Here is a 27896-nt window from a genome sequence, read left to right as displayed (position 1 = left end):
CACTCTCCCGCTCCCCCTCGTGGGGGCCCGCACTACACTGCAGTGCGTGGTGCCCGTGCTATCCCAGCGCAACACCAAGCCTCGCTAGGGCTGGTGCTATACCCGCCTACAGGGTGGCCGCGATGACAATGCATCGCGTACCGTGGCCCTCTCAGGCTGGCACCATACTACACAGAGAGAACAGGGGGAGTCCAGATATACTGTACCACATTCTTTTGGAAAGCCAGGGCATGGCACCTCAACAAAGGAGAGATCTTCAGTGTGTGTGTGTGTCCCATGTGACAGAGTTTGTTCTCTCATATAAGACAGAGATCGTGTGTATGTGTGCCCAGCGACAGAAACCCCTTTCATTTAGGCCTTGGCAGACCTTTCCTGGTGCTCGATAATGCTCTGCTAAGGCTTTATGAGGGATCATTATCTTTGTCGAATTTAATCTCGGTAGTGCCCCCACTTTGAATCGGCACTCTCCACATCAGATGTGATTAGCAATCGTCAAACATATGCAGGCGTGTTCCACTTAACTTGTATTTAGATAACACTGATAAACCTGGACCTGCAGTGCTGTGGTGAATTGCGAGGACCAGTGGTTAGGAAAACCTGTTCGAGGTTGTGTCTAGTGACCAGAAATCAGGTGAATCAATACGTACTTTTGAGTATAATTACTTTACTTATTTTCATTTAATATATACCGCATATTTTGACAGTTATATTTTTTTATCGAATGATAACTGAAAATTTAAAATACAAATCACAGCGCTAAAGCTGTAATTTCCTCGTAGTATTTCTACGTCAGGATTTGGTGTTCAAATGAATGCTCATGACCAGATTCCAAAGTGCAGTAATTGCTATTATAAGTGTACTCCTTTCAACATTCGACTCACAGACTCTGTTTAAGCACGTGCTTGTTGAGGAGTGACATTTGGAGTGCACGGAGAAGCATCCTACGCCATGTCCTGCTCAGCAGCATCCTGAACGTGTTTTGGCATCCATTTGAACGCTTTCATTGAACATTTCCGAAAGAAAAAAAAGATTCTGCCGTACAATGCCTTATCATCCCATCTTAATTTTAAAAAAATGTCGTGATTTCCTTGAGGGAAATAGATTGCTTTTCACAAACTTTTTGACGTTGATATTATTTATAGAACTGACCTGTTTAATTTACGCTTTGCCTATTTATTTCAGGGTATAAAACCGGAGAAGAAGACTGATGCAAATGGCAAGATGGTGGACGATTACTGGCCGTCGTCCAAGAAAATGCTGGGAGATATGAAGTTTTTGGAATCCCTGAAGGTAGCGCTCAGTAATTAAATCCTCTTCATTTGTCAGAAACTGTTTTTGCCCAGGGCTTGACAGCAGCAAAGATAAATGTGTGCAACGTAGACCTGCACCCGTGTGTCCTCCGTAGATAACTGCCCCTCAAGAGTCTCCGTGATGCGAGCCGGCAAGGTCATCCTGAGCATTTTAAGAAAAAGAAAGCGAAGGGAAAATGATACAAAATACTGTTCTCTGTCTGTCATTATGCAAATGTGTCCACATATGATACCGCATACGTGTCAAGTCTCAAGGATTACCCTTGAGACTCACAGTTGCTTTTCTATTAAAAATGTTGAGTTGTCTCTCAGCCCGTTGCGATGTCGTTTGTTATTTACCTGTTGTAAATAATTCACTCAGCCCTATTGATTGGGGTGCCTCATTGGCAGATGCCGCCTACGGTTCAGGTCTCTTCAGGTCTTGTGTAAGGATCAGCTCCAAAATGTTTTTATTTACTCATGATAGCGGGAAACTAATATCTGTCCCAGATTTTATTACTGTAAGTGGTGTACAGGGTCGTCCAGATGTCTTGTGACCCCCCAAATAATTGACCCCTCACGTGTGTTTTCCTTCGCATATTCATTTCTGTTTTAAATAAACCTTAAACAACAAAAAATCATTTTAGATAATTAAATGTAGGTTACAAGACATCTCTACATTAGCCTAGTGCTGCTTTGCAAACTCATTTGGTAAACCCCCTCTTCTGCATAAGTAGACTCCAATTACTGACTCAACAAAAAAAAAAACATTGAATTTAGTTTTTGCTTAGCTTAATTTAGATATATTTAAGTAATAAGCATTACATTTTTTTGTTTGATCAACATACGATGAACAGTCTTTGCAGGGTACATACAAAAAGTGCCCACCCCGAGTGTGGATAGAGAGGTCAATGGAAGCAAAAATTATTTTGTTATTTTAAATCCTGAGGCCATTCTGTGCCACAGGGTATTCACTGCGTCCTGCTGTGGCTCGTGCCATGACTCTGAAAGCACAATTTGGATATTACTGGAGCGGGCGGCACAACGAAAAGCTTAGTATTCCTTTCTACTTCGTTTTTTAAAAATATAAACAACATATTCCTTCGGTTATATTTTTTTTCCTCCCAACTTTGCAGGAGTTCGACAAGGACAACATCCCACCGAAAGTGATCGCGCAGGTCCGCCGCGACTACATCGGCAACCCCGAGTTCCAGCCGAACGTGATCCGTAATGTGTCTTCGGCGTGCGAGGGCCTCTGCAGTTGGGTTCGTGCCACCGAGGTCTACGACAAAGTGGCCAAGGTGAGCGAGCCGAGCGGGCGCCAGCCGCCCCTCGCTCGGAGCAGCCGTCGCTCGACTGCGGCTGAGCAAGCCTCCCCCCCTCCCCACCGCCTCGCCACCCACTGGGGGTAGGAGGGACGCTGCCACAGCGGTGTAAGGGTCAAGCACCTCCGATTAGCAGGGTTGGCTACGTACGGTGTGAAAGAGGTTCAACATCAATATGAAGACGACAACGATCCCCCGAATAACATTAACAAACTGTTGGGGCGAGTGCTGTTAGCGAGCACCTATGAAGGCCGGCACGGCACACGATGGGTTTGGGTGGCCAGCACCATGCCCGACTGCTTTTGTTTCCCCAGTGGCGATGTTTACACACTGCACCAGGTACTCATTTGAGGCTGAGTCTACCTAGGGGAGGTCCATGACCAGTTCAGATTATCATCTCATCACTGGTGTTGGCCGTAATTGGGAATCGAACTCGGGTCACCAGGTTCATAGCGCAACGTGCTAACCGTTACACTACATAAATACATACACATATGTAGGTACAGCTCGCTGGACTTGAAATCCATAGGTCGCCGGTTCGATTTCCCGGCAGTAGAAGTTGAAACAATGGTGCAAGTTTCTTGCATTCCTCGCCTCTGGCTGTCTAGCAGTATACAGTACATGGGTAACGTCACACCTCGTCAGTTAAGCTGGCCATCGAACAAAGACGATCACTGGATCACACTCTTTAAAATGCGCTTCTGCAGACGTCTGAAACGCTCCTCCTTCCGATATTTGGAAGTTACTGGAGCTGTGCACTTTTAAATCTGGATTGAAAACAAATTTCCTTGAACTACTTTTTGTGTATAAATTTCGATTTTAAAGCTTTCGTGACTGCAGGGATTCATCTTCTTGGTTCTTTCGTAAAGTCACATAGAAGGGAAGTAATAAAGTAATACAAATAAAACACAATAAAATAAGAAATAAAATAAATTTGTATTTTTATTTATTTTATTATTTCCCTTTTACGTGACTTTACCGAAAGAACCAAGAAGATTTTTGCGTATAGTTTGTTGTTCTTCCCGCACACCTCCGATTAGCGCGGTTGGCTATGTACAGTGTGAAAGATGTTCAACATACAGGTAACATGTGGTGGGGTTAAAGTATGGGTCTGGTAAGCGTAGAAGAGTAGGCCAAATATCCTCTCGAGAGCTCCCTCTTGCAGAGGCCCCTCCGTTAACAGTGGCACGAGAAAACAACTGCAGGGCTGCATCTCTACCTGTTTTCTCTGCTATTTTACAAAAATTCCCCATCATCATTGAATATTTGGTTGTATTTTTGGAGAGACTGCCCCAGCCATACGAATGTAGAATTCCCACCTCTGGCTGTGGGTTGCCAATGGAGAGGAGCACCACTCCACTCTTAATTACTTAACGAGCATGAACTCACTACGTTTATGAATCTAGTTTAATTGCAGGTTACTGGCAGCATTCAAACCCAGCAGTGGTCTGACATGGTGCAGTATTAGCCCCCTCAGCTTTCGCAGATACCTCTGAAGTATCACGTGAATATATTTCAGATATGTTCACAATAAAAAAAAATTCATAAGATCGCGTAAGTATTAATGTGTCGTTAACCCTCCACCACCCGACACATCAATTAGTAAAGTTTGTCATGTAAAAAAACAACCATGCTACTTAGTTACTACCTCAGCACACCGGTGTGTTGGAGAGCAAAGCCACAACCAGTCCAATTTGAGCATGTTGGTAATTACATCCAGCTTCATCAGGTGATTCGCCAGGATTGTGCAGATATTTTTTTATATTAATAATATTGGTCGCGAAAGCCTACGTGTTAAACTTTCAAATATGTATTTACAAATGAGTAAAATCATCAGTCGTTTCAAAGAAAATATTTGAAACATGAACGTGCGGTAGGTTAATCATATTTCCTTGGTCTTGTGAGTTGAGTTAAGGTCACACTGTGCACGGCTTCCCTCGCCGTGCAGTGCCATCTCCATCACGGACAGCCACAATGGGGCCAGCGTTGACAGCATCTCATTTGAATTTGGTGCCGTCTGGGGCTGATTTAGCATAATAGATGCCCTGAGCCAACAAATGGCTCTGAGGCCCCTTCAGACGTCTCTGTGTGTGCGTGTTATACACTCTGTCACTTGCCTTTTACCAGCCTCAATAGATAAATACCCATTTTGTAGAATTTGCCACAACAGTTTAACAAGAAAGAATAATCATTGCATTTGTATGAGCACGTGCACTCACACATACACGCACACATTTACGCCTTCCGCTCTCGTCTTCATATGTTACTGGGATTTTTTATAGCCCGATGGTATCAACTGTGGTCTAATTTTGCTGTAAAATGATTGTTTGTACCACCAGGCCATTTACTAAGTTAGCACCACTTTTGTTAATCCTAACCCATTAATTTAAGACCAGATATGAGCAGTTTTTTTTCAACCTTGTTTAACATCATTATAAGCATCCAGCGATTAAAATATGATGATTTTCCAGATTTAGGAAATCCATGTAAATTGGTAATATACTTATGTTTTACAACACGTGTCATATTGGGGTAAATTAATTAACCTTTTTAAATTAGCATTGGGCAGTATTTATCTATTTTTGTGCCTTTGAGCCGCTAGAAAAAAAATCTGCATTTTCTTACGAATGGAATACAATGTTTAAAAAAAACCTGTTCTTATCTTCTCACAAAGTAGTACTTATTCTATTGACCATAAAAGAGATGATCAACCCCCTCTCCCCCTGTGTAGATTGTGAGCCAAACTCTCTATGGACGGTGCTTCCACATGTTTGCCACAGTGGCGAGATATTTAATACATTGCCTGCTAAGCAGGAGTCATGGGTTCGATCCCGACCCTGACGCCTGTATATTTGGAGTTTGAATGTTCTCCCTGTGTTCACGTGGATTTTCCTCCGGGTCCTCTGGTTTTTCCCTCCACATTTAGGAACACGCATTTAAAGTATTTGGCTGGAATACATTTCCATATGATAAGCCACTTCGTTGAGCTCTCACTTGTTGCCAGGTCGCTTCTGAACTGCATTTTTTTGTTTTTCGTTAGTTGTCCTTCCCGCGCCCCTCCGATTAGCACGGTTGACTACGTACGGTGCGAAAGAAGTTCAACATACATCCATACATTCTGAAAAAGAGCTATATAGCTCAGTGGGCCTTACCTGGTAAAGTAAAAATAGTTTAGTTTAGTTCTCTCAGCTTATCGTTAATGTAATAAAGAATCTACGTGGGCATCCATACGAGCACCAAACACAAGACTTGGGGTCAGCGATTGAAAACTGGAGCAGGTCCGGCGAGTGCAAATGCCTCGTAATAATCATCACGGCACCACTTACTGGCCACGCCAAACAACGCGAGAACCCATGCCAGGCCGCTTCACTGGCTCGATGGTCATTGCGCCCGTGTGTGGGTCGCGCGGCAGATTGTGGCACCCAAGAGGGCGCGCCTGGTGGAGGCAGAGGCGGAGTTGGCGCTGCAGATGGAGCAGCTTGAGGTGAAACGGGAGGAGCTGCGCGAGGTGAGCGCCAAGCTAGGTGCCCTGCAGGACCGCCTGGCACTTCGCCTCGCCGACAAACAACAGCTGGAGGACAGCATCCAGCTCACGCGGTATGGTGTGCCACTTCACGCTCCGCCTCGTGCCCATACGAACCTTTCGGCATTGTTGGCGGGGGGGGGCGAGGGATTTCACGTCCTAGAAGTTCAATTCCCGGCGTTGGCAAGAACAATATTTTCAGCACAATGTCAGCTTTTGTAACTTTTTGGCAACTTTGCCTTAGCAGGCAAGTATGATGATGGTTGTGAATTGTGTTGCCATGCTTTAGAGTGGTTTTAAAAGCTTATGACTTGTGAGCACATCCAAAAAAAAATTACTTTTAATTTATATAATCTGTTGAACATTCGCGTTCTTCAAAACTCAAGTCAACATCCTCATCTCTTTTGGCAGCCCCGAGAAAGTGGTGAAAATAGGCACATTACAATGGCATGAGCCTATATAACTCTTAATTTTACAAAATATGGAATAAAAATTGTGCTCATTTTGTTATTAACCTTAAAAGTACAATTCGTTGAGTCAGCCCCAACTGGAATTTAACTCACAATTGTCGGATGTTGAGTCAAGTTCTCTGACTTAAAATGACTTTGCTTAATGTAAATAGAACAAATATGAATTGGATTACAACATTCACAATATTTATATTATTGATTAGCTTTTACATTGCTGCTCCAACCTGGGTCTCCGTTTGGAAGCGGTTGAGGCATATGAATTGGAACGTACACAATTTAATCAAACAACATTAATCAACTGACCCATTCCAAATTCTACTGAGCAGTTGTGGCCCACAAACGTGGCACGCACTAATTGCAAATCTGTCGATAATGAAATTAAACGTAATTCACACCCCTGCTTTTACTACTTTTTTATTTGTGAATTGCATTATTGAAACCCATGAAGTGGTGACAGGAATGTGCCTCTTTCAGAGAATAACAGTGCCGAGATTGCAAATTAACAGGTGAACAAATTGACAGGTGAACACTTGCCCTTTGCCCTTGTGGATTGTCCACCTACGTTGTAGCATGCGCAGGTCTCATTCTTTGATTGCAGAACCATTGGTGGCTGCAGGGGTCACACGAACGAAAATGCATATGACATACAAATTTAAAAGTATACATTAATACACACACGCACACGATTCCAAGCATGTATCAAGACCGTACAAATTGATCTCAATGGCTCATTGCATAAGTACATTCTGACCGCAGCATTGTGAGTACAATTTGAAAGTACATTCAGTAACGTGTGTGTATGTAGGTGCTCGCTTAACAGCACCTACCGGAAAAGTGTGTCAAGGCTATACATGGTATCTTTGTCTTTATATTGGTATATACATGTAGAACTCCATTCCATGTCTCTACATATAAATACAAAATATATATATAAATCGTCCATCTGCCTCTTAGCTTTCCAGACTAATAGTATCCAACAGTGTTTGATTAAGCAAGTGACCTCTGGACTGGTTTCAACCTTCTGGGTCTCATCAGCATAAGTCAGGATCATTAGACGAACGAATGCTGCTGGGTTACTTGGTGTTATAATCGAGAGCACTCCATCTGAACTATAACGCAGTAAATCAAAATTGTATGCAAATCCATGAGTTGTTTTAAAGCGTTATCATCTATGAGTAGAACTCAGTCAAATTAAACCAAAGCGATAAATATAAATACTCAGAAAGAATGTAAAATGTACTTACATACCACACCCCGAGCTCATTTGTGTGAAAATTATAACGTGCGAATTTTTTCTCGGAAAAATGTGTCTGACGGCCGCAGACATGAAGGATCTGCAACTTGTGTTGTTGAGTGTTGCTGTGCCAGTGTTTACGCTGCCAGTTGCCACTGTTTCTAAAAGTGTGAGCTTTCTCTCCGTGCTGAACAGATGCTATTTTGACTGAGCAACATTCTTTCCGGAAATGAATCCATGCATAATTAAAACAATCGTAAATATTTCAACGGGCGCAGAGGTATCCATTTTCGCCTCGGGTTGAGGCGCCACGGCGATGTTTCTGCCGTTGTCAGCTGAGCCGCGTCATGTGGCGTGAATGTTGTCGTGCGCTCTTTACATATTTTATGGAACTCGTCTCTAATAGCATGCGGATGATTTTCATTTCCCCTCAGCGTTAGGTTTTCCCGGGTCTGATTACATTTTTAAGGATATTTAGATAAAATAGAAATCGTCATCTGGTAGATCGAGAGGCAAGTGTAAATGGTTGGCGCACAAACCGGTGATGTCATTTCCATCAGGTCCGCCAGACGTTTCACCAAAGCAAGGGTAGGAGATCATCAGTGATGAGGTTATTTTCTTTGTTGTTGTGAAGAAACCCTTTTTTGTAAATAGTAAAGGAAAATGGGCAACATTAATGTTCACACTCGCTTTTTATTTAAATGTATTTTAGAATTACATTTATTTTGGTTAAAATCATATAAAACAAGGATAACATGTTTGCTGCCCAAATATGAAAACACTGCTATGTACAAAAATGCATAATGCTTATTATTCTTTTGGAGGAAAAGCACTATGGTTGAACAATTAAACTAAATGCCAAACACTTGTAGCAACAAATGAGGCTATGATATTTGGTGAAACTAAAAACAAAACTGAGATGAATCAGCTAATGTTCTATAGATACTGCTCTCTTATATTCACATCTGACATTCAGAGCAGCCTGAGCAGGTCCACTCCAGCTTCTGCCAAAGTGTCTCAATCCAATCAGGGATAATGGGCTGCACAACACTGAGATGTATTGTTCAGCACAGTAATTTACGTAACTTTAAACGTTTAATGGCTTATCGTGTGGTGTGGCATTGTGTGGTGATGCTCTGTGTGATGTGGGTGCATCTGAGTTAGGTTGAAGCTGGTGCGTGCGGAGAAGCTGATGAGTGGCCTGGGTGGGGAGAAAGAACGCTGGGCAGAGCTGGCAACCGTGCTGCACAACACCTACCAAAACATTGTCGGCGATGTACTCCTAAGCTCTGGGATCGTGGCATATCTGGGGCCGTTCACCCCAGAGTTCAGACAGGTACTGTGCATCTCAGACTGTGCGCACAGTGGCATCATGACATCACTGCATACCTCCCTTAACACATTCCTGCGGAGGGAGCTGGTAGTGACGTTGGGTTGCTCGGTCAATGACCAGGGTCAACGGTGGCGTGGTGGATTCCATAAATATGCCCGAATGTGAGGTCGGGCACAAGCCGGCGTGAGTAGGTTAAACGTTGAGTTTTATAAGGGAACCACGGGGTGACCAGCCCATCCCCACCCAGCCCCACCCTTCCACCCCCCACCCAGCCCCACCTTCCCCACCCAGCCCCTCCCCACCTTCCCACCCTCCCCACCCTCCCCACCCAGCCCCTCCCCACTCTCCCCTCCCCACCCAGCCCCACCCTCCACCCAGCCATCCCCACCCTCCCCACCCAGCCCCTCCCCACCCTCTCCTCCCCACCCAGCTTCACTCTCCCCACCCTCTCTTCCCCACCCAGCCCCTCCCTCCCCACCCAGCCCCATTCTCCCCACCCTCTCCTCCCCACCCAGCCCCTCCCTCTCCACCCAGCCCCTCCCCACTCTCCCCTCTCCACCCAGCCCCACCCCTCCCATTTTTGGATGCACGACAGACAAACACAATAATCCCCTGTGGGCTGGTGGAACCAGGTGGTTCCTACCAGTATGATACATGTACATTGTAAGTCCATTGACCTGCAGTGGAAAGCTGTGGACAGCCCATCATATCTGAGAATGACAGTAGAACCTCGGAGATCGAACGCACCAGACCTCGAACAAATCGGTGTTCGAACAATATTTGCGGAAAAAAATTGCCCCGGAAACCGAACGAAATTCGGAGGTTGAACGGGCAATCGCGACTTGAAAGAACCTGTACGGCTGAGACGTGTATGGCCAGCGTGCATGACGCTTGCCCAGGCAAAGGGGACTCCCCTTCCAAACAATAACACCACCACCTCCTCCTCCTCACCAGCTTCCACTCAAGCCATCAACTCTCTTTACTACAGGTAAAGTGAAGTTCAATGTTAATTTATTTAATTTATTCCATATATGTATTGATTTATTCCATTTATTTATTGTGTTTCTTGTTTTTTGTATGCTGTAATGCATGTAATTACTGTAAACTTCGTGTAAAAATGTTTTATAATGAGAGATTTCTTGTGTCTGGAACCAATTAATGTCATTTACTTGAATTCTTATGGGGAAAATTAATTCGGTGTTCGAACAAATCGGTGTTCGAATGGCCTTCTGGAATTAATTAAGTTTGATCTCCGGGGTACCACTGTATAGAAAAACGTGGCCTGTTAGGTACCTGGGCAGTGACATGACGTGGCGGTCACCCTGTTTGGCCATACTTCACCACACTGGTCAGTGCAGTTTGGTAAAAGGAAGACACAGGACCATTTCAGATATCACTTCTGACTGACATGAGCAACGTCGGGTTTACAGCGCTGTGCGCTAAACATTCCTCCACTGCTTCACCCCAAATGAAAAATAGCCAACATAAAATGATATGAGAGGTTTTATGGCAGCTGCAATTTCTTATCAATATTCGAGGAAAAACCATGCCATTTTTTGCATAAAATTATTAAAAAACCTTAGCACCAGAGCTCTTGATATAATTTCAGAAAAGTTACCAAGCCTGGTTCTTTAATGCACAACTCTAAAGGTTGATTATTGCCAAACCTCGCTTATTATCTTAGCCAAATACTTAAACTGCATCACCCATCACCAAATTGTAAAAAATAAAATAAGACATGGTGTGCTATAACTTTAGTTTTATATATTTCCCTTGAAAATATGTGATGGATAATGAATTTCAATGGCTCTTACATGAGATAAACAACAACGATATGCCCTTGAATACCACTGTTCACTACATCATATATATGAGAGTGGAATTTGCCAGACCCAGTATATTGGCTTGTCTGACATTTCACAGCATGAATGCCATCTGCACTCTTGAGGGCTGACTGCTCCTTGTTTTGTTGTGGCTTGCAAGAGCTCTAAATTGGAATAATTGGTTCTGCTACACTTTAATTGGATTAATTGCATACCTATGCACATGCCCTCCAATACGGTGTACTTCCCCCCCCCCCCCCTAGACTTTTATGGCCGCACTCACGTACGATAAATATGCGCTATATATATAATTTTCACGTCTTGGCTCCAATGAGCGAATCTTCATTATAAATTAATAGCCCCCCAATGACTGGCTGAGCTAGAGCAGGTGGGCACTGTGCGTACGTTTAGTGGCGAAGCAACAAAATACTGACGGCACTTCACAAAGTCACAATCTGGAATTGTGACTTTGTCAAGTGCACCTCCAAGGGGACCACATCCCACCTGTATGTGCGCATCAGCATGCTACAGCAGCGCCGGAGATGCCTCCACAGTCTTGAAGGCACACGAGGGGGATTAAGTGGCTGACAGTGTCAAAGGCCGCAGTGAGTTTGAGGAGAATGAGACGGCAGATAGGTTATATATATAGATCATATCAGGAGAGATCACTTACGAGATGATGTCACTGCCGGTCACTCTCATCTCCTGCCAAATACAAAGCTGCCAGGAACAATTGCAAACGTGGGTCTTTAGGACCAGTGATGTATTTTTCAGGATAAGTTGACAGCAACTATTTTGAGGTTTAGATGGACAGCTCCAGAGCAGATGGAGGCTTTTAACAGTGGCAGTGATGTGGAGGACCCTAGGGGGTTAGCAAGAAGGGATAAGTTTAGTGGGGTTTGGATCAATGATGGAGCAGGACTTTATTAAGGGCACTTTGCTTCATGGAAGGGGGGTACATATATGGGGGTGGCAGTATCAATAATCATCACGAGAACCAAGGATTGTGTGGACGAATGTACCAAATCGAGGTGCAGTTATACGTAATATGTGCCAAAATATGGTGCATGGCGACAACGCACTGATTTCATTCTCATTCAATTTTCATACACCTGAGCAAAAGCACAAAATAATAGATTATTACTATGGTTGAATATGGGTAACCGTAAAAATTTTAATTTACTGTTATCATGGTTTCCTAATTTTACTTGTTTGTGTGTCATTTTCAGCTTTAAGTATTGGGTGCTAATGCTCGCAGACAATTCATTAACATCCCCATTACAATAGCGTTACATGCTGGTGTGTTGTGATGTAATTGGGTGGCTTTGGGAATTCACCACTTGTTTGCAAATTGGCACATATGTAAGTACACAGTTGTGAGCTTATCCTGCCCCAGCATGCAACTGCAAATCCTTGTTTTCCTTCACTTGTGTGGCATGGAATTACACATGGGTATTAGCAACTATTACTGGTAATTTCTAATAAAATATTACAATCCATAATATAGTTTTTTTGGGTTAGATCGCGTAAATATAAATGTGTCGTAAACCCTGCCATTACCCGAAATAGCCAAGTAGTAAGGTTTGTCACTTAAACAAAACATTCAAATGCATTACGAGCTCAGCACACACCGGTTGTATGATGGAGAGTAAACTCACAACATTTACAATTCGAGTACCGTGACATTTCGCCGGTAATTACAACCAGCATCATCAGGCGACAGCCACAGTTGTGGGGAAATCTTCTTGTTTCAGTCTTAAATAGAGGGGGGTAAATGAATAACATTTTTTTACATAATTTAATCGACAAACCCAACAACTAAACAAGGTGGTGTGGTGAAGCGAATAGTGGTGTGTGTGTGTGTGAAAAAAAGATGTGATCGTGAATTTGTTTTGGGGATGTGGGGCATGCATTGCATTGTGGGGGACGGGTGGAGGGCTATGATTATGTAACTTGGTGAGGTGCAATGGATGGGTGCAAACTTGTGTTTGCTGGTCAGGGAGTGAAATTTGGAGGTGCCGATATGAATGGTGGGGATGAAATCTTCTAACACGAATCCAGTTTCATGTAGAAGTGCAAAGGTGTTCTTCAACTGGGGCAGAATGTAACAAGTATGTGGTCTGATCACATGCAAAGTAAGTCATGGGTTACAGGCTTACATTGTAGTGAGGAAGAACAGCTTGGACAAACGGGACAGTTGACCCGGTAAGAACCAACACATAGTCACCAGCAGTATTACAGTATAGATGAGATAATTAATAATAATAAAAAGTAATTACATAAGTATACGTGAGTTGTGAAGATTTATCTTAACAGTACCAATTGGACATCTGTGAAAAAGAGTTTCACAGCTCATTGGATTCATCCAGTCTCAATGAAGATTATTCATTCTGATTACTACCTGCACACATTTACAATAAATAACTGTGCCTACAAATGCATGTTTTAGTCTTGTATGTGTTAATTGTTCATTACCATTTTAAGCAAATGTCCTTATGTTGATTAACCCATGAATCAAACCAATAGTTGGTTGAGTCATCGGATCAGTTTAACACTCGGTTACGGCAGCTCTACTGGGGTTAGATTGGAAGCTGACGGAGGGATCTGAGCTGTAGCAATAATGAACTAAAACGAGAGAGGAACCAGAGGGCACTGCGAGAGCCCACTGAGGGCTATGGTGCCGGCAGTCAGGGCACGAGTGGTGTTTGGTGGAATGGTGTACAGGGGTAGACATTGAGGGTGTATGTATGAATGTTTAACTTCTTTCGCACTCTACGTAGCCAACCGCTGTAATCGGAGGTGCGGTGAAAGGACGACAAACACAACACAAAAAGCAGTTCTAAAGAAATTAGTTTCTCCATCTAGATTTAAACGTGCGTAGCTCCAGTGGCTTCCTAATATCGGAAGGGAGAGCATTCCAGACGGCCGCAGAAGCGCATCTGAAAGCGCGTGATGCGGTGACCGCCTTTGTTCGATAGTTAGCAGTCATACGGGTGAACCCTAGTGCATTTTGACCGAGGAGGAGGGTGCAGCATGGCAGAAGAAGGCATTGAAACAGTTTGGGTGTGCGAATCGGGTGAGATGCAGTCATCAACGTAGGGTGGAGGAGGTGTATCACCTGCATAGGATTATCCATTCTTTGGGGAAGGTCAAGGGGGGAAGCGGTTAAAGCCCCCTACGAGGGAGTCCTTGAAGCAGAGGTCGTATTGGGCGGAGTCAGGCGAGTGCAGGGTGAGGGGTGAGGTGCGGGGGAGCTCGGTGCTGCTGCTGCCGCTGCTGCTGCTCTGAAAGGAAGATGCGGGGGCGAGGACGGGGGTTGGGGTGGCGGAGATGATGGAGCGGGTCGTAAAGATGGAGAATTGTGGGCGTCTCGGGTCAGGAAAGTTGAAGTCCTTGTAAGGTGCAGGCAAAGGGGATGCCCTGCAATGTCTTGGTCACCACGCCACTGCTGGTGGAAGAGCCTCCGCTCGAGGGAATTCTTAGGGGGTCTTTGGTCTACTCTTCCACGCTGTTCAGACGTCTTGGAAGAGTTGGAAGTAACCACACTTTACCCTGCAACGCGCGTACACGTTTACGCTGCTGGGTGGATAGAGGTCGTGGGGCTTTGAGAAACGTGTGCCATCGATTGAACTCTCGTGCCGGGAGATCGAACCACGGCAGTGTCCTTTTGAATCAACTGTGGGTTCGCGGGTTCAAGGAGTAGAACAACGGAGAGCGGGGACACCGTCTCTCTGCGGCAGGCCGTTTGTGTGTAGTGGTTTGGAGACTCGCCGAGTGTGATGTAGGGGGTCAGGAACATGACTGTTGACTACTCGGCCGTCGCCTCTCAATCTCGTCATCTTAGTGAGCATGCCCTTCACTTCTAGGGCAAGCCTGGTGACAATGAGTGGTGACGGAGGGCATAATTGAGTGTCCCATGTCCATGCATGTGGGTGTCGAATGTAAAATAGAGGTGGAAGAGTCAGAGATGTGTGTGTGTATGTGTGTGTGTATGTCGTGTATGTGTGTATGTCTATTATTGAGGAGTGGTCGTGTAGCGGTTAGCGAGCTGCGCTATGAACCCGCCCAGCGACCTGAGTTTGATTCCCGCTCACGGCCAACACCAGTAACGATTATTTGAACCGGTCATGGGCCCTCATCTAGGTTGACTCAGCCTCATTTTAGTATCTTGTGCGATGCGTAAACATCGCCACTCGGGAGACAAAGGCGGCCCGGCATGGTGCTGGCCACCCACCCCCTTGTGTGTCGTCTTGACCTTCATAGGTGCTCGCTAACAACACTTGCCATGAAAGTCTGTTTTTATTTGTTTGTTTATTTATGGTGCACGGGAGTGCAGTGGTAAGTGCAGTGCACAACAAACCCAGCAACCCAAGTTCAATTCCTGCTCACGTCCGACAGCATGGTGTTGGCCACCCACCCTTTCTTGTGCCATGCCAGATTTACCCCAACATTCTGTGAAAGGTTATATTGGGGATATTTGTCTTTGTGTGTGTGTGTTATGTATGTATGGCTCAAGATTTCTGCATCCCATCCAATCCCACTCCCCCCTTCACCTCGGAACACCACACTCCACACTTAGGGTTCTTGAGCCGTCATTACCGATGGGAAGTAGAGATGGCTTCCTCGGGCTTTCCTGAGCAGTGCTTTTTAGGTGACCCCATCAGCAGATCTGGTTTAACCTCATGTCCATCTGGTGTATCATTATCGCCATCGTCAACCATAATCCACTTTTGGATCAATGCTTTCCCCAAGCCGTTTCCATCCCTCACAGTTTGCGTGATGTAACGGTGCGCTCGGCACCTGCACACGAGTCGTGTACAGCGCGCCATGTCCGCGGTGGACGTCCTCTCGGACGCGTCCCTTCCTTTGCCACCACTCTGCCGCTCTTCTTGACCGTCGGCCGTCTTCCCTTCGAGTGATGCGTCCCGCCCAAGCCCGAGTGTGAATTGTGTCTTTAAACTGCGTACGTTCCCTCGAACATACGTGCCTTTGTTCCATTTATTTTGTGTTCATGACTATGCTTCTGAACCTAATGCCATAGGAGGACACTCATTAAAAACTGTATTTGTAGGCACATTGGTATGTTGCTTTTCATGATTTTATTAAATTTTCCAAAACCACTCCTTCTCTTTGTTTAATATTCTTGAACTCGGTCCACCTTCAGTAGCCATCCCAACACGTACTCTGCTGTGTTTTCCAGTTGTCTCCCTTCAGTAGACACCTCCGTGTGTTCAGTGACCCTGTCGTGCGTGATCTTTGTTCTGCCCACGTTTACCCCGAGCCCTAACTTCTGTTATAACATTCCCTGCCGTTCACTGCCATTGGAGTCAGAATAAAAACATTTATCGGAATCAAAATATTTACACTGGAGGAATGGGATGAGCTAAAAAAAATATTTTTCACAAATGTCCAGTAGTTTAATAAACTAAGCTTCTATTTTGCCAGCGACCTTGCCACAAATGATAGCTCAACGAAGTGGCATATCACGTGGAAATTTATAGCAGTCAAACACTCTAAACGCATGTTTATAAATGTGGAAAAATCCACACGCCCAGTGGGACCACGGGGAAAACACGCAAACTCCAATTATACAGGCATTATCAGGGTCGGGATCGAACCCACAAACTCCTGCATACCAGGGAAGGTGGTGAACATCTCATCACCGTGGTGAGGTATTCAGTAGTTTCACAGATGCCGAGTAGTTTCGCAGATGCCCTCTAGTTTCACAGATGTCCCATAGTTTCACAGATACCCAGTATTTTCACAGATGCCAGTAGTTTCACAGATGCCAGTAGTTTCAAAGATGCCAGTAGTTTCACAAATGTCGTCCAGCGGATGTTGCGATGACAACGCCGTCGGCAAAAAACACCTGTCTCATCCCAACAGGAAATCCTGCGTGAGTGGTACGCCATGTGCAGAGAGAAGAGCATCCCTGTCTCCCACGGTTTCTCACTGGCGGCCACACTGGGTGACCCCGTGCGCATCATGGAGTGGGAGCTGCACGGCCTGCCCAGGGACATGTGAGTTCGCGGCATCAATTAACTTCCTCCGGCGGAAAAAAAAAATACGTTGACCCTTAACCTTCTTCACACGTCGCGTTTGCCCAATGCTGCAGTCAAAATATAAATTTGCTCTGCCGAAGCGCTGTAGGTGGAAGTTTTGGAGGGAAATGGCTGCCTTCGGGATTGCACACAGTTAAAATGCAAGCGCGTTTCAAAATGAACATTTATAACATATCCCAATATTTCTTCTTGTTGTATTTGCCTCCGTGCAGTTTGCCGTTGTCGGTGTGGTCTGTGTGTGATGTCCCTCTGTGTGTGATGTGTGTGATGTCCCTCTGTGTGTGATGTGTGTCATGTCCCTCTGTGTGTTCCCTCGCTGTGTGGTTTACGCCATTTTCACCTGAGGACGAGCGCTTGTGTTGCGTTCGAAACGTCGTGATTTATTTTATTTTAATGTTATTTCTACATACGTGACTTTACCGAAAGAACCAATGAGTATGCTATTGCACGTACCATTAGACTTAAAATAACATTTAGAATTCAGTAGAATACACAGCATGATAAAGTGTGGTCATTAACCCCCATGATCCACATGAGACGTGGGAAGGCCCTCATCCAGCAGCGGATTATCTTATATGATTTAATATTTATAGAGGGCCTTTGCTCAAGGCACTTAACATAGTAAAAAAGACGGTGTCGTAAAATAATGATTTAGATGGCAGGGGCGTGCAAGGGCTGAGGAATGGGTGACCAAGACTGAGGGGTCACGAAAAGGTCGGGAAGGGACGGGAAGAAGTGGAGGGGCGAGGGGAGGGAAGAGAATGGAAAATGGACAAGAGGTGAGGCTTTACAATTGACTAAAGGGTTGTATACATGTGCCCACAAAATTACTTCAGCTGTTACATTTACATTTTGAAATACTGATATTAGGATGTATATTCTGGGGTTAATTAAAGTTAATGTAAAAGATTGTTTCTGTCTATGCAACGTAGAAAAGCAACCAAATATCCACTTCCTTTTTAAAAAAATCAACGTTCGTTGACGTTTTAGATCCTTCTACGTATGGTCCAGGTTTAGTTTCTGAATAGGGATTTAAAAAAAAAACAATCAAAGGTTGGCTAACATTGCCGTTGGTGCTTTCGTGTTTGTCCGAACGAATAAAATCCGTGCAGTCTTCATCTTCTTTCGTATGCTGTATGAACGGAGCAACGTGCCACATTTGTATTCTTAGTTTTTTGGAAGTCATTCCACGGGCATGCGAGGAAGCCATATCTGATCAAGTGCCTTAATAATTATTTTCTCCAGATTTTCAGTGGAGAACGCGATCATCGTTACGTCGGCGCAGCGCTGGCCACTGATGATCGACCCACAGGTCCAAGCCAACAAGTGGATCAAGAACATGGAGAGGGCCAGCAAGCTGCACGTGTGCAAGCTCACCGACTCGGACTACGCCCGCACGCTCAGCAACTGCGTGCAGGTTCGTGGCGGCGATGCGATTTGTGGCCATAATCACGATTGGTAACGTTGTTGCTGCCGGGATGTTGCCGTAACCACGATGGGTATCACGAATGGCCGTGGTGCCTAATGCTTAGCACATTGCAGTTAAAGTCCAGAGGTGGTGGATTACATTTCCCGGTGCAGCTTTTGAAACAACGGCGCAAGTTTCTCAAATCCTCCCCCCCACCCCCACCACCTCAGTCCACCCAGCAGCGTGGTGAGGTAAAGTGTGAATACGCTCAGCTCTTTTAAAATCTCCGGCCAGCGTGAAGGAGTTGACCAAATATCCTCTGCAGGGGCCTCTCTAGTGTCCCTTTCGCCAGGGCTGCACATGTATTGTGACCGAGGGCATTGCCTTGAATTGTTATTCATAGACTTTTAAATACAATCAGGGCACTGCTGAATGGCAAAGTAGCAGTGGTACAGTCACTGGTCTTAAGCATCACGAGGGACCGTTAGTGTAGCAATGCCACAAAATCCCATCGCCCCATTTGTTTCATTCTGGGACGGGTCTTACATGTGTTGAATTGGCGAATAAGAGTTCTTTACTGTGTAAATATTCCCGCATTTACAATCGAAAATTAGCCCAATGGGGTGCAGTCGTGAAGCATAACTAAATAACGTCGTTGAACAAGTTGAATATTGCATTATTTTGTGATACGTATGTTGCACACTCGAAATGAAGGACGTGGGCAGGTGCTCCAAATCGAGGGCAAGCACATTTATTTATTGTGGTTAATATTAATCTTGTGAAGAACAGCACCGTCACTCTGTAAAATGCACCAGCACGTGTCACAAACAGCATTTCTTCAGAGTCGCCATTAACCATGTGGCTGGTTTACACGTGCGGTTATTCATTAACCCTTTCTCTTAAACCTAATTCTACTACTGATAAACCATCTTTGTCTTTGACAATCACATTTGCACATCACTATTCGACTATTACTTTAATCCTAAGCTGTATGTCTATCTATACCATCCACTTATATCGGTATCTTACACCCATTATATGTACTGTATGTGTACTGTATGTGTACAGTATACGTACTGTATATCACCATTGTACAGCTTACTACTTTACATGTGTTCTATTCTCAATAGCATTGCAAGTAGTCATACTCTGGGTACATGGGCATGGTTATAGACTAAACAGTATTAGAGTTAGAGAATTACAATGACAGTAAGTAATTACAGTGCATCATCCCTTTACAATGCACAGTGCTAAAACGCCTATAATTGCATATATCACAAACGAACAATTCAAAGCCAAGCTTAACGTCTAGAACAAGTCTATAAGAAGTCTAGAACATTTATATAACGATCAAAAACAACATTTGGGTCCTTTACCTGTAAAATGCACCAGCGCGAGTTACAACAGCATTTCTTCCGAGACGCCATTAACCACGTGGCTGGTTTACACGTGCGGTTATTCATTAACCCTACCAGCCACCTACAGGCCCGCCTCAGACATTACATGCTGCTGTACACACATGCATTGATGCACTGCACAGCACATCAGGACCTTCACAGAACCACACTTTACTCCCTTGCTGCACAAGGATATAATTAAAAGAGTGATCCATTCCTAATGTGCCACACGTATGTGTATCAAAGTTAAAAGTAGCAAGGATGAGGTCTGTAACGATTTTCCCCACACAGTTGAGTGAATCGTTGCTATTTAAGGTCTCAATTAAGGGTTGTGAATCAATTACCTTCGTTTTTTTGCATTGTGATGAAGATAGCAGCCTCTCGTGGCTGTAGAGGTCATATGAAGCATTACATTTGCCATGTACAAATTGGAAAACATTGATTCTCGCATTTGCAAATGTGTGCATGCATTGTGAGCTTCAAACATCAATATTAATTGACAATCAATGCGTCATTATTTCCATAAAAAACGAGCTGGTGTAGCTCAAATATCGGCAAAAGTAGGCGGTATCTTCTCTGCAGCAACAGTGGCTTTCTGTTCTACCCATTGCTGGGCAAGCTCAGGGGCCTGATAGGGCGATAGCTAGAGGATGACTTCAGCAATCTGATTTGCAAAAAGGACATGATTACCATACTCTTTTTGGTTGCCTTGAGTTTTCCCGTATGGCCATGAGGTGTTGGTTTTGTTTACTATTAACATTATCTCAAGATAGGTGTGTACATATATATTTATGCCCACACTCTGTGATATATATTGGCTTGCATCCTTTTACCCAGTCAATGAGGAGAACAATTACAGCCTGCCAATTCACGGTTATATAGGTGACAGGATACGAGTCATTTGGTCAAATTTCCACAACTGGACAGTTATTTCTCTGGGCGTTGACCAAAGTGTGCAACCTGTAACAAAGTGGGACATTAATCACCCTGTGAACATCATTCACAAGAGCTTGCTATTGTGCTGACTCTTTCACCGGCCAGATTCCATAAATGGCCACAAATAAATTATCCCTTTTTTGTGTTGTGGTGGTTTGTACACCGTGGTGAAATACCGTTTGATCAAATCTCAGAGGTCAAACTGGGCAGCATGTGAGGAATCTAGGAGGAAGGGGTGGTGAGATTTCGTGGCATTGGCCATCTATGAATGTAAACCCTGACTGACCTCTGGCTCTTAACTTTGACATTGGGTTGGTCCACGGTAACACTGTAAGCCACCACCTCTGATTTGCTCACCCGCAATGGATACTTGACCCCTGTAGTATCGGTTATGTGAAAGTCTATTTTTATTTATCAATATGATTATAACAATTAGACAGTGGTGCAGAACTTATATGTGACACATTGCGTTTGGTTTGCCAACTGTTTTAGTAAAAAAAAAAACCCTTCAATATCTTGAATGTCGAGCAGTGCTTGTCAAGCTGCAGTTTGCATAAAACTAATTTAAATTCTACGGTTATTAAAAAAGCATTAGAATATTGTCATCATGTCAAAATTCATTATGTATTAAATAAGCGTTTTAATTTATAATTTATTTAAACCATTTTTTTAATAAGTTTATTTCAGCCAGTAGTCACAATCACTTTTATAATACATGCCTCTGATTTTAATTATTTCTGAGTGTTAATTTTGCCCATTAGTAAAAGCCCTGATTCTAAAGCATGGCTCCGTGAGTCGTTCTGTACAATATATTGCCAATTAGAGATAATGAATGGCACCGTTAAATTAAGACTTGTCCATTGTAACTGATAATTAACTTCAATACAATTTCTGAACTGCCGTATAATGAAGGTGCACATCACATTACTGACTTTCTTAAAAAGTCAAGTCAAAGTCAAAGTGTCTCCATTCTCAGACTTTCTACACCATATCATTTAATTGTCTACGCTACCAATCAATTACTCAAATGGAAGTTTGGTCTAACTAATTAATTAAAGTTGTAATAACAGCTGCGACTATTCAATTAAACCCCAGCAGGATGCTGCAGTTTTGTTTACTGAAACAATACTTTGATTGTGCCAAGGGTACCTTAGGCAGAGACGTTTTTAATTGTGCGACTGAAGTAACTGGTGTCGTGCAGCGCACCATCACCCCCTCCTGGACACTTGCATATTGACGATAAACTGATCGTAAACTAATCATATTGAATGCATATGTAGGTATCGGCCGATTCAAATATTCAGTGAAGGGGAATTAAACATATCTATCTCAAGTGTCCCTCCGCTCCAGCAATGGGGTGATGCTCATGTCTATCGATGGTTCTGAGCCAGTGGTGACAACTCTATCAGGTTCCCTGCTGGTTACGAGGAACCGCGAGCTTATGCTACGCGATCACACAATCATGTGTCCATTCCGCAAACATACGTGCGCATTTGAAAATGTTCTATTTATTATGAATTGATAATTGGAGGTCAGCATAACAACGGTCATCCCGTGGCCACGGATTCCGTGAAACTGATCGCGCTGCGGCTCATTTCTCCCCCCAGTTCGGTTACCCCGTGCTCCTGGAGAACGTCCCCGAGGAGCTGGATCCCGCTGCTGGACCCCATCCTGCTGCGGCAGACCTTCCGGCAGGGCGGCGTGGAGTGCGTGCGGCTGGGCGACGCCGTGGTGCAGTACAGCGGCGACTTCCGCCTCTACATGACCACGCGCCTGCGCAACCCGCACTTCTTGCCGCAGGTTTCCGTCAAGGTGGGATTCCTCTTCGCGTCCTCCTCCTCCTTTCTGGGATTCTAGCGCGCGTCGGAAGACCTAACGGAGAATGACTTGACGACGACATTAGAGATTGGGGCCATAAAGATGCGGTGCTGCTTGAGCATATTTGGCACAAGACAGAGGAAAGTGGAAATAAATGACGAAATGTTCAAGTGGACACAGTACGGGGCCAGCTGCCCATGGATCGTGATGATGATGATGATGACCGCACGTCATTCTCTGTGATGTCCGACGTTTCGCTGCACATCCTGAGATATTCCCGAAGTAGCTTCCAGCAAACAAACAACATTTCTTGCAACCGCAGTATTCATTGAGTGTTTATTTATTCAGAAATGTATTTCACCTGGAATATCCATCGGATGGAACGTTGTCCAGGGTAGCTTTGCTGACGAAGCACCCAACACGTGGAGCGAAACGTCGGACATCATGCTAAGAAACACTCAGTACAACCCAAAAACACATCGGAGAGCTCAAGATTAATTACGTGCCTTGTTTCCCCTTCGAACCCTCATTGAGTTAAAGACTATTTTTTTTACGAAAGAGTCGTTTTTTGGATATATGGCTCATTCCTGTACAGCACAACCATGACAACCTATGCGGTAACGCATGGTGTGGCCTTTAGTGTCGCTCCACAGTGGTTCCAGCCAGATTGGCCATGGAGCAACTCTCCACAGCAGAGCACTTGGGAATGGTTAAGTTGTAATTTGATTGGGTACATGAAAGCTTCTACACTGAGATAAGCTACTGGCACGACTAGGGCCTTGGCATCCCCAGTAGTTACAACGTGTTTAACGTTTGTAGCAACGTTTCTCCGACGTATGTATCTGTATGTATGTTGAACTTCTTTCACACTGTATATAGCCCATTGGAGGTGCGGGGGACGGAAAATAAACTAAACACAAAAGGCAGTTCTAAAGAAATTCGTTTTCAATCTAGATGATTTAAAAGTACATAACTCCAGTGGCTTCCTAATATTGGAAGGAAGAGCGTTCCAGACGGCCGTAGAAGTGCACCTGAAAGCGCGCGATGCGGTGACGGTCTTTGTTCGATGATTATCAAAAAAACGCTGCGATGATGACCGGAGTTTGCATGATGGTTTATGCTCCTTGACGAGAAACATTTTTTATACAAAGTATCACTAAATAGTACATAAGGGAAACAATTTATTTACAATATCAACCATCCGCTGTACATTGAGCTTGCAAACTACCAAGTCGAGTTCAGTTTATTTGTTGAACCCGGCGAGAACTCAAGAGACAAGGACAGTCTCATTTGCAGGAGCGACCCCTTGTGAGTACATGGAAAAACAAGAACTAATTGCATATAAAGAGCATCGCGCCCATCAAGGGACTCCGGTTTCAACTCAATCCAGAAATGCCTTCATCCAGAGCGAAGGAGTGGCAGCTACCAAGCCACCTAATCATCCCTTTATAATAATACAGTAATGGAGTGCATCGTTGTTAGGCACATGCTGAATGTATGGCTTGTTAACATCCTAATGCCCAAAAAGGCAATACAATTTGAATACACACATAAGCCATTAAAATGCAACTGTCCTAAATGGACCCTGAAGTTGGCTAATTTGATACACTGCCCGGTACTGTAATTGGAAATGAATGTCTACCCGTAGCCCCATCGTCAAGCAATCAAACCACTCCTCGCCTCTAATCAGCCAAATTGCCATTCCGTGCCAGCCGCACCGTGCACCTATTTCTCGCCCGTACATTTGATAAATGAGTTTGAAGAAAAGTCGAGGCAGACGAAAAGTAAATGGGAAGGTTTAATTTGCCAAGCAATTAGGAGGCTGCCTCTGGGAGGCAGTGTGCAAGAGGCTCGTCCCTTGAACCCCAATGTACGGTTAATAGACAGCACTGATGGTGTGTTTCGTCTCCAGTGGCTACGATCACTGAACGTGGCTCCCAGCAAATGTGTCACCCGAAAGTGCGAAAGTGTGTGGACGTGCCTGCATTGGGCCCCCCGGCACAAAATGCCCCGCGAGATTCTCAAGCATCATATCACAGCAGTAGGCAGCTCCTGCGTGGCAATGTTGTCGTAATAGTTTTTAATAAATTAATCATTACTTGCCGACAACGAAAACAAGGAATGTTGTCTGCCGATCCGTTTATCGTAACGTGGGCGGCAGGGGAAATAATATATTGGTGGCGTCGTGAGAATAATTTAATTATGTTTTATTTTTATTATTTTATTACTTTCCTTCTACGTGACTTTACCGAAAGAACCAAGAAGCTGTGTTTTTTTATTACGAGGTGCATGGTATTTATGTTCCTGGCGTTGTATTGCTGTGGGGAATTAGTTTTGAGCTGTGGCAAATTCTTGGAATGATAATTGTATGAATTGTACGCATATCGGCTTTTGTGTACGTGTGTTGAACTTCTTTTGCACCATACGTAGCCAACCGTGCTAATCGAAGATGTGGATTTTCGTACATAACACCCGCGTTGTCCGTGTGTGATATAGTGTAAGCAGCAGCGGGGCACGAGTGTGTTTGAAATGTAAGCCATAGTGTGCCAACTGCATTTGGCGCGTCTGTGTGGTATACGGATGACACATTTACGTTCCGTACATTGGAGACTCTTACAGTTAACCTGTGCAGTATTTACATTGCGTGTGTGTGTGTTTCCTGCACCTCCGATTGGCACGGTTGGCTACGTACGGTGCGAAAGAAGTTCAACATACATATCATATGCAGTGTGTGAACAGCACATTCATATTGTGTGTTTATGTGTTCATGGGATATGCTCGTGTAGGAGGGAGTAGTGGCGCAGGGCACAGCACTTTGAATTTTTAACCCGACTGACTACAATATCGCGCCACAGCCAACATCAGTGGAGAGTAATATCCGAACCGCTCCTGTGCACGCTAGGACTTACTCTAAAAGTGGAACGCGCGGATGAGAGAATTAATGCAAATTAAGAGGCCTCATATTGAATGTTAAGGCAAGCAAGGTGGCCATGAGCGGGATGTCGCTATGTGGGGAAGACAACAGATGGACAAAACTGGTGACGGAATTGCTGCCAAGATGAAGAACGTCCCAAAAAGGATGACCACGGGTGGAGATAGAGTTATGTAATTAGCTCATGTGGAGGATTAATCTCCTGAGGTGGATTAAGATGGTAAAGTATAATGCCAGCATGGGGAGGGTCTCCATCCACCAGTGGATAGATCTGGGCTGATGTTAACGAGTGCCCTGAATTTTCTGATTTTAAGGTCGTGCTTGGAAGCTATCGATTTAACACTATAATTGCCTTTTTATTTGTTTGTAGAGATTATTAGTAAACTGAAATTATTCCAACAAAATAGAATGGTACGTAATTGTTTAACAGAGCATTCTAATAAAATAAATTGCCAAACCATTTGTATGCAGCTGCAAAAATAAATTTATAAGATTTTTCTACAAACAAATACAAATTTTGGAGAGTAGCCTTCCATTTATTTACAGAATGTTGTTGAACTTTTTATTTTCTTCGTATAAAAACCCACTTATTATCTCTTTATTTCAGTCTATGTGACCACAACATCACCCTGGTAACTGGGGCACGCATTCTCAATCGCTTTAATTCTTCGAAGGGCTTAATAATTATCTGTGGAGTATACCCGTGGACCTGCGACACTCCCAAGATGCCCCCGGTGTTGTAAAGCTTGTAACTGTGCTGCAGGTGACCCTGCTGAACTTCATGATCACACCCCGGGGGCTTGAGGACCAGCTGCTCAGCATTGTGGCAGCAAGGGAAAAGCCGGAGCTGGAAGAGGCCAAAAATCAACTCTACCTGGAAGGGGCCCACAACCGGTAAGGTTCACCGGTGCCACACAGCCAGTGAACAGGGCGGCGCGTGCACCTCACAGCAAGAAGGGCCTTGGGTGGGTTCGATTCGCGACTCGGAAACCTTTCTGTGTGCAGTTTGTATCGATTGTGTGTGCGCGTTCTCCCTCTGTCTCTGCGTGGGTTTCCTTCCGGGTTGTGCGGTGTCTTCCCATAGCAAAAAAACAATGTAACTGATGTTGGTCAAACATCCCCAAAGCTGAACAATTACCTACAAGTTACTCAGGTGGGATTATGCATTTCATCACCCCCCCCCCCCCCCCATGCGAAAATCCCTCATGAAAAACAGTCCTGAGACTCTGAGTTTTTCCTGAGTAAACAAGTGAAATTATCTCAATAAAAGCATCCTGTGTTTTGGGTCCATGTTCCTATTGCACCTAGAATAATATAATCAAAAACATATGCAAACAGACAACTAATTGGAATATCTCTGAGTGGATGCAATTGAGGAGACGGAGTAATAAAATCAATTCGTGTGAAGGTCCTTGGTGGATTTTGACATCGCAGAATCATGAGGACGATGCATACATGTCAACCCCTTATCAGTGCCTACCTTATTTCAGACCAATTCAGACCTTATTGGTCACCCCGTGCCCTTATAAATCTCAACGTTCATCCTACAAAGTCCCATCACGAGGGAGAAACACAAACAAATATATTTTGTTTGCCCGTATTGAAACGGCTGTACGCCGTATGGACCTAAAACCTCAATTTCCCTGTGACAAGAATACGTGGTGAACCGTGTGGGTTGACAGCTGTGGTGATGGGAGCTTCGGGAGACCTTCATCCTACATTTCTGCATCTCCACATCTCCGTGTACAGATAAAAACAAATATTCACCGGCCTATTTGCATTCCTGATCGATATTTTCCAGCAGCATTTGTTTAATCAAACAAACCCTTCACCGGTTTCCACTTTGTGTCATTTGCAGTCATGCTTCTTACGCAAGATTGTATTTGTTAAGTGGAGATGAACAACAACAAAACAGAGGTCTTTATTATTACAGCTATTACCCATAATGCGCCACAACAGGGCATAATGACTTTGTACAAAATATAATTAAATCAGATGCAAACCCGCTGACTTGCAGCGAAAACTATTGCTCCTGAAGTGACTGCTCGGGGCACTTGAATTAGAGCCACATCGAGGCCGAGGAGAACCCTCGTGGGGTGTGCATCGTGCACTCCCATAGATAAAGGCTTCTGTTCGCTATTTTTCACAACTTGTGTCACATTTTCCTTCCATTAGCAACGTTAACTTCTAAGCTACGAGCTCCTGTGTCATCAATCGCTTTCTGTGGAATTAATCAGCACCCACCCCCTCCTCCCATCCTTCATGTGCTGGGTGAGCTTCCATTGTGCAAAGCTACCCACAAGCACATGGCTAATATTAGAGTGAAGTCTTTCCCTAATGCATGGT

The 27896-nt window shown here is 44.3% G+C and overlaps 1 protein-coding gene across 1 annotated transcript in view; it reads left to right on the top strand.

Moving 5' to 3' along the window:
• Window positions 1–27896, top strand: part of LOC133349529 (dynein axonemal heavy chain 3-like) — a 622240-nt gene that overhangs the window by 543480 nt on the left and 50864 nt on the right. The window contains 9 exon segments of the mRNA XM_061563065.1: window positions 1183–1290; window positions 2426–2590; window positions 6027–6211; window positions 9006–9177; window positions 16884–17017; window positions 18305–18476; window positions 22408–22452; window positions 22454–22612; window positions 26314–26444. Coding sequence (XP_061419049.1) covers window positions 1183–1290; window positions 2426–2590; window positions 6027–6211; window positions 9006–9177; window positions 16884–17017; window positions 18305–18476; window positions 22408–22452; window positions 22454–22612; window positions 26314–26444 — 1271 coding nt within the window.

The sequence above is a fragment of the Lethenteron reissneri genome, chromosome 30, assembly GCF_015708825.2.
Source record: "Lethenteron reissneri isolate LAM-NWPU_2019-01 chromosome 30, ASM1570882v1, whole genome shotgun sequence".
NCBI lineage: Eukaryota > Metazoa > Chordata > Hyperoartia > Petromyzontiformes > Petromyzontidae > Lethenteron > Lethenteron reissneri.
This window is presented reverse-complemented; position numbering and strand designations above follow the sequence as displayed.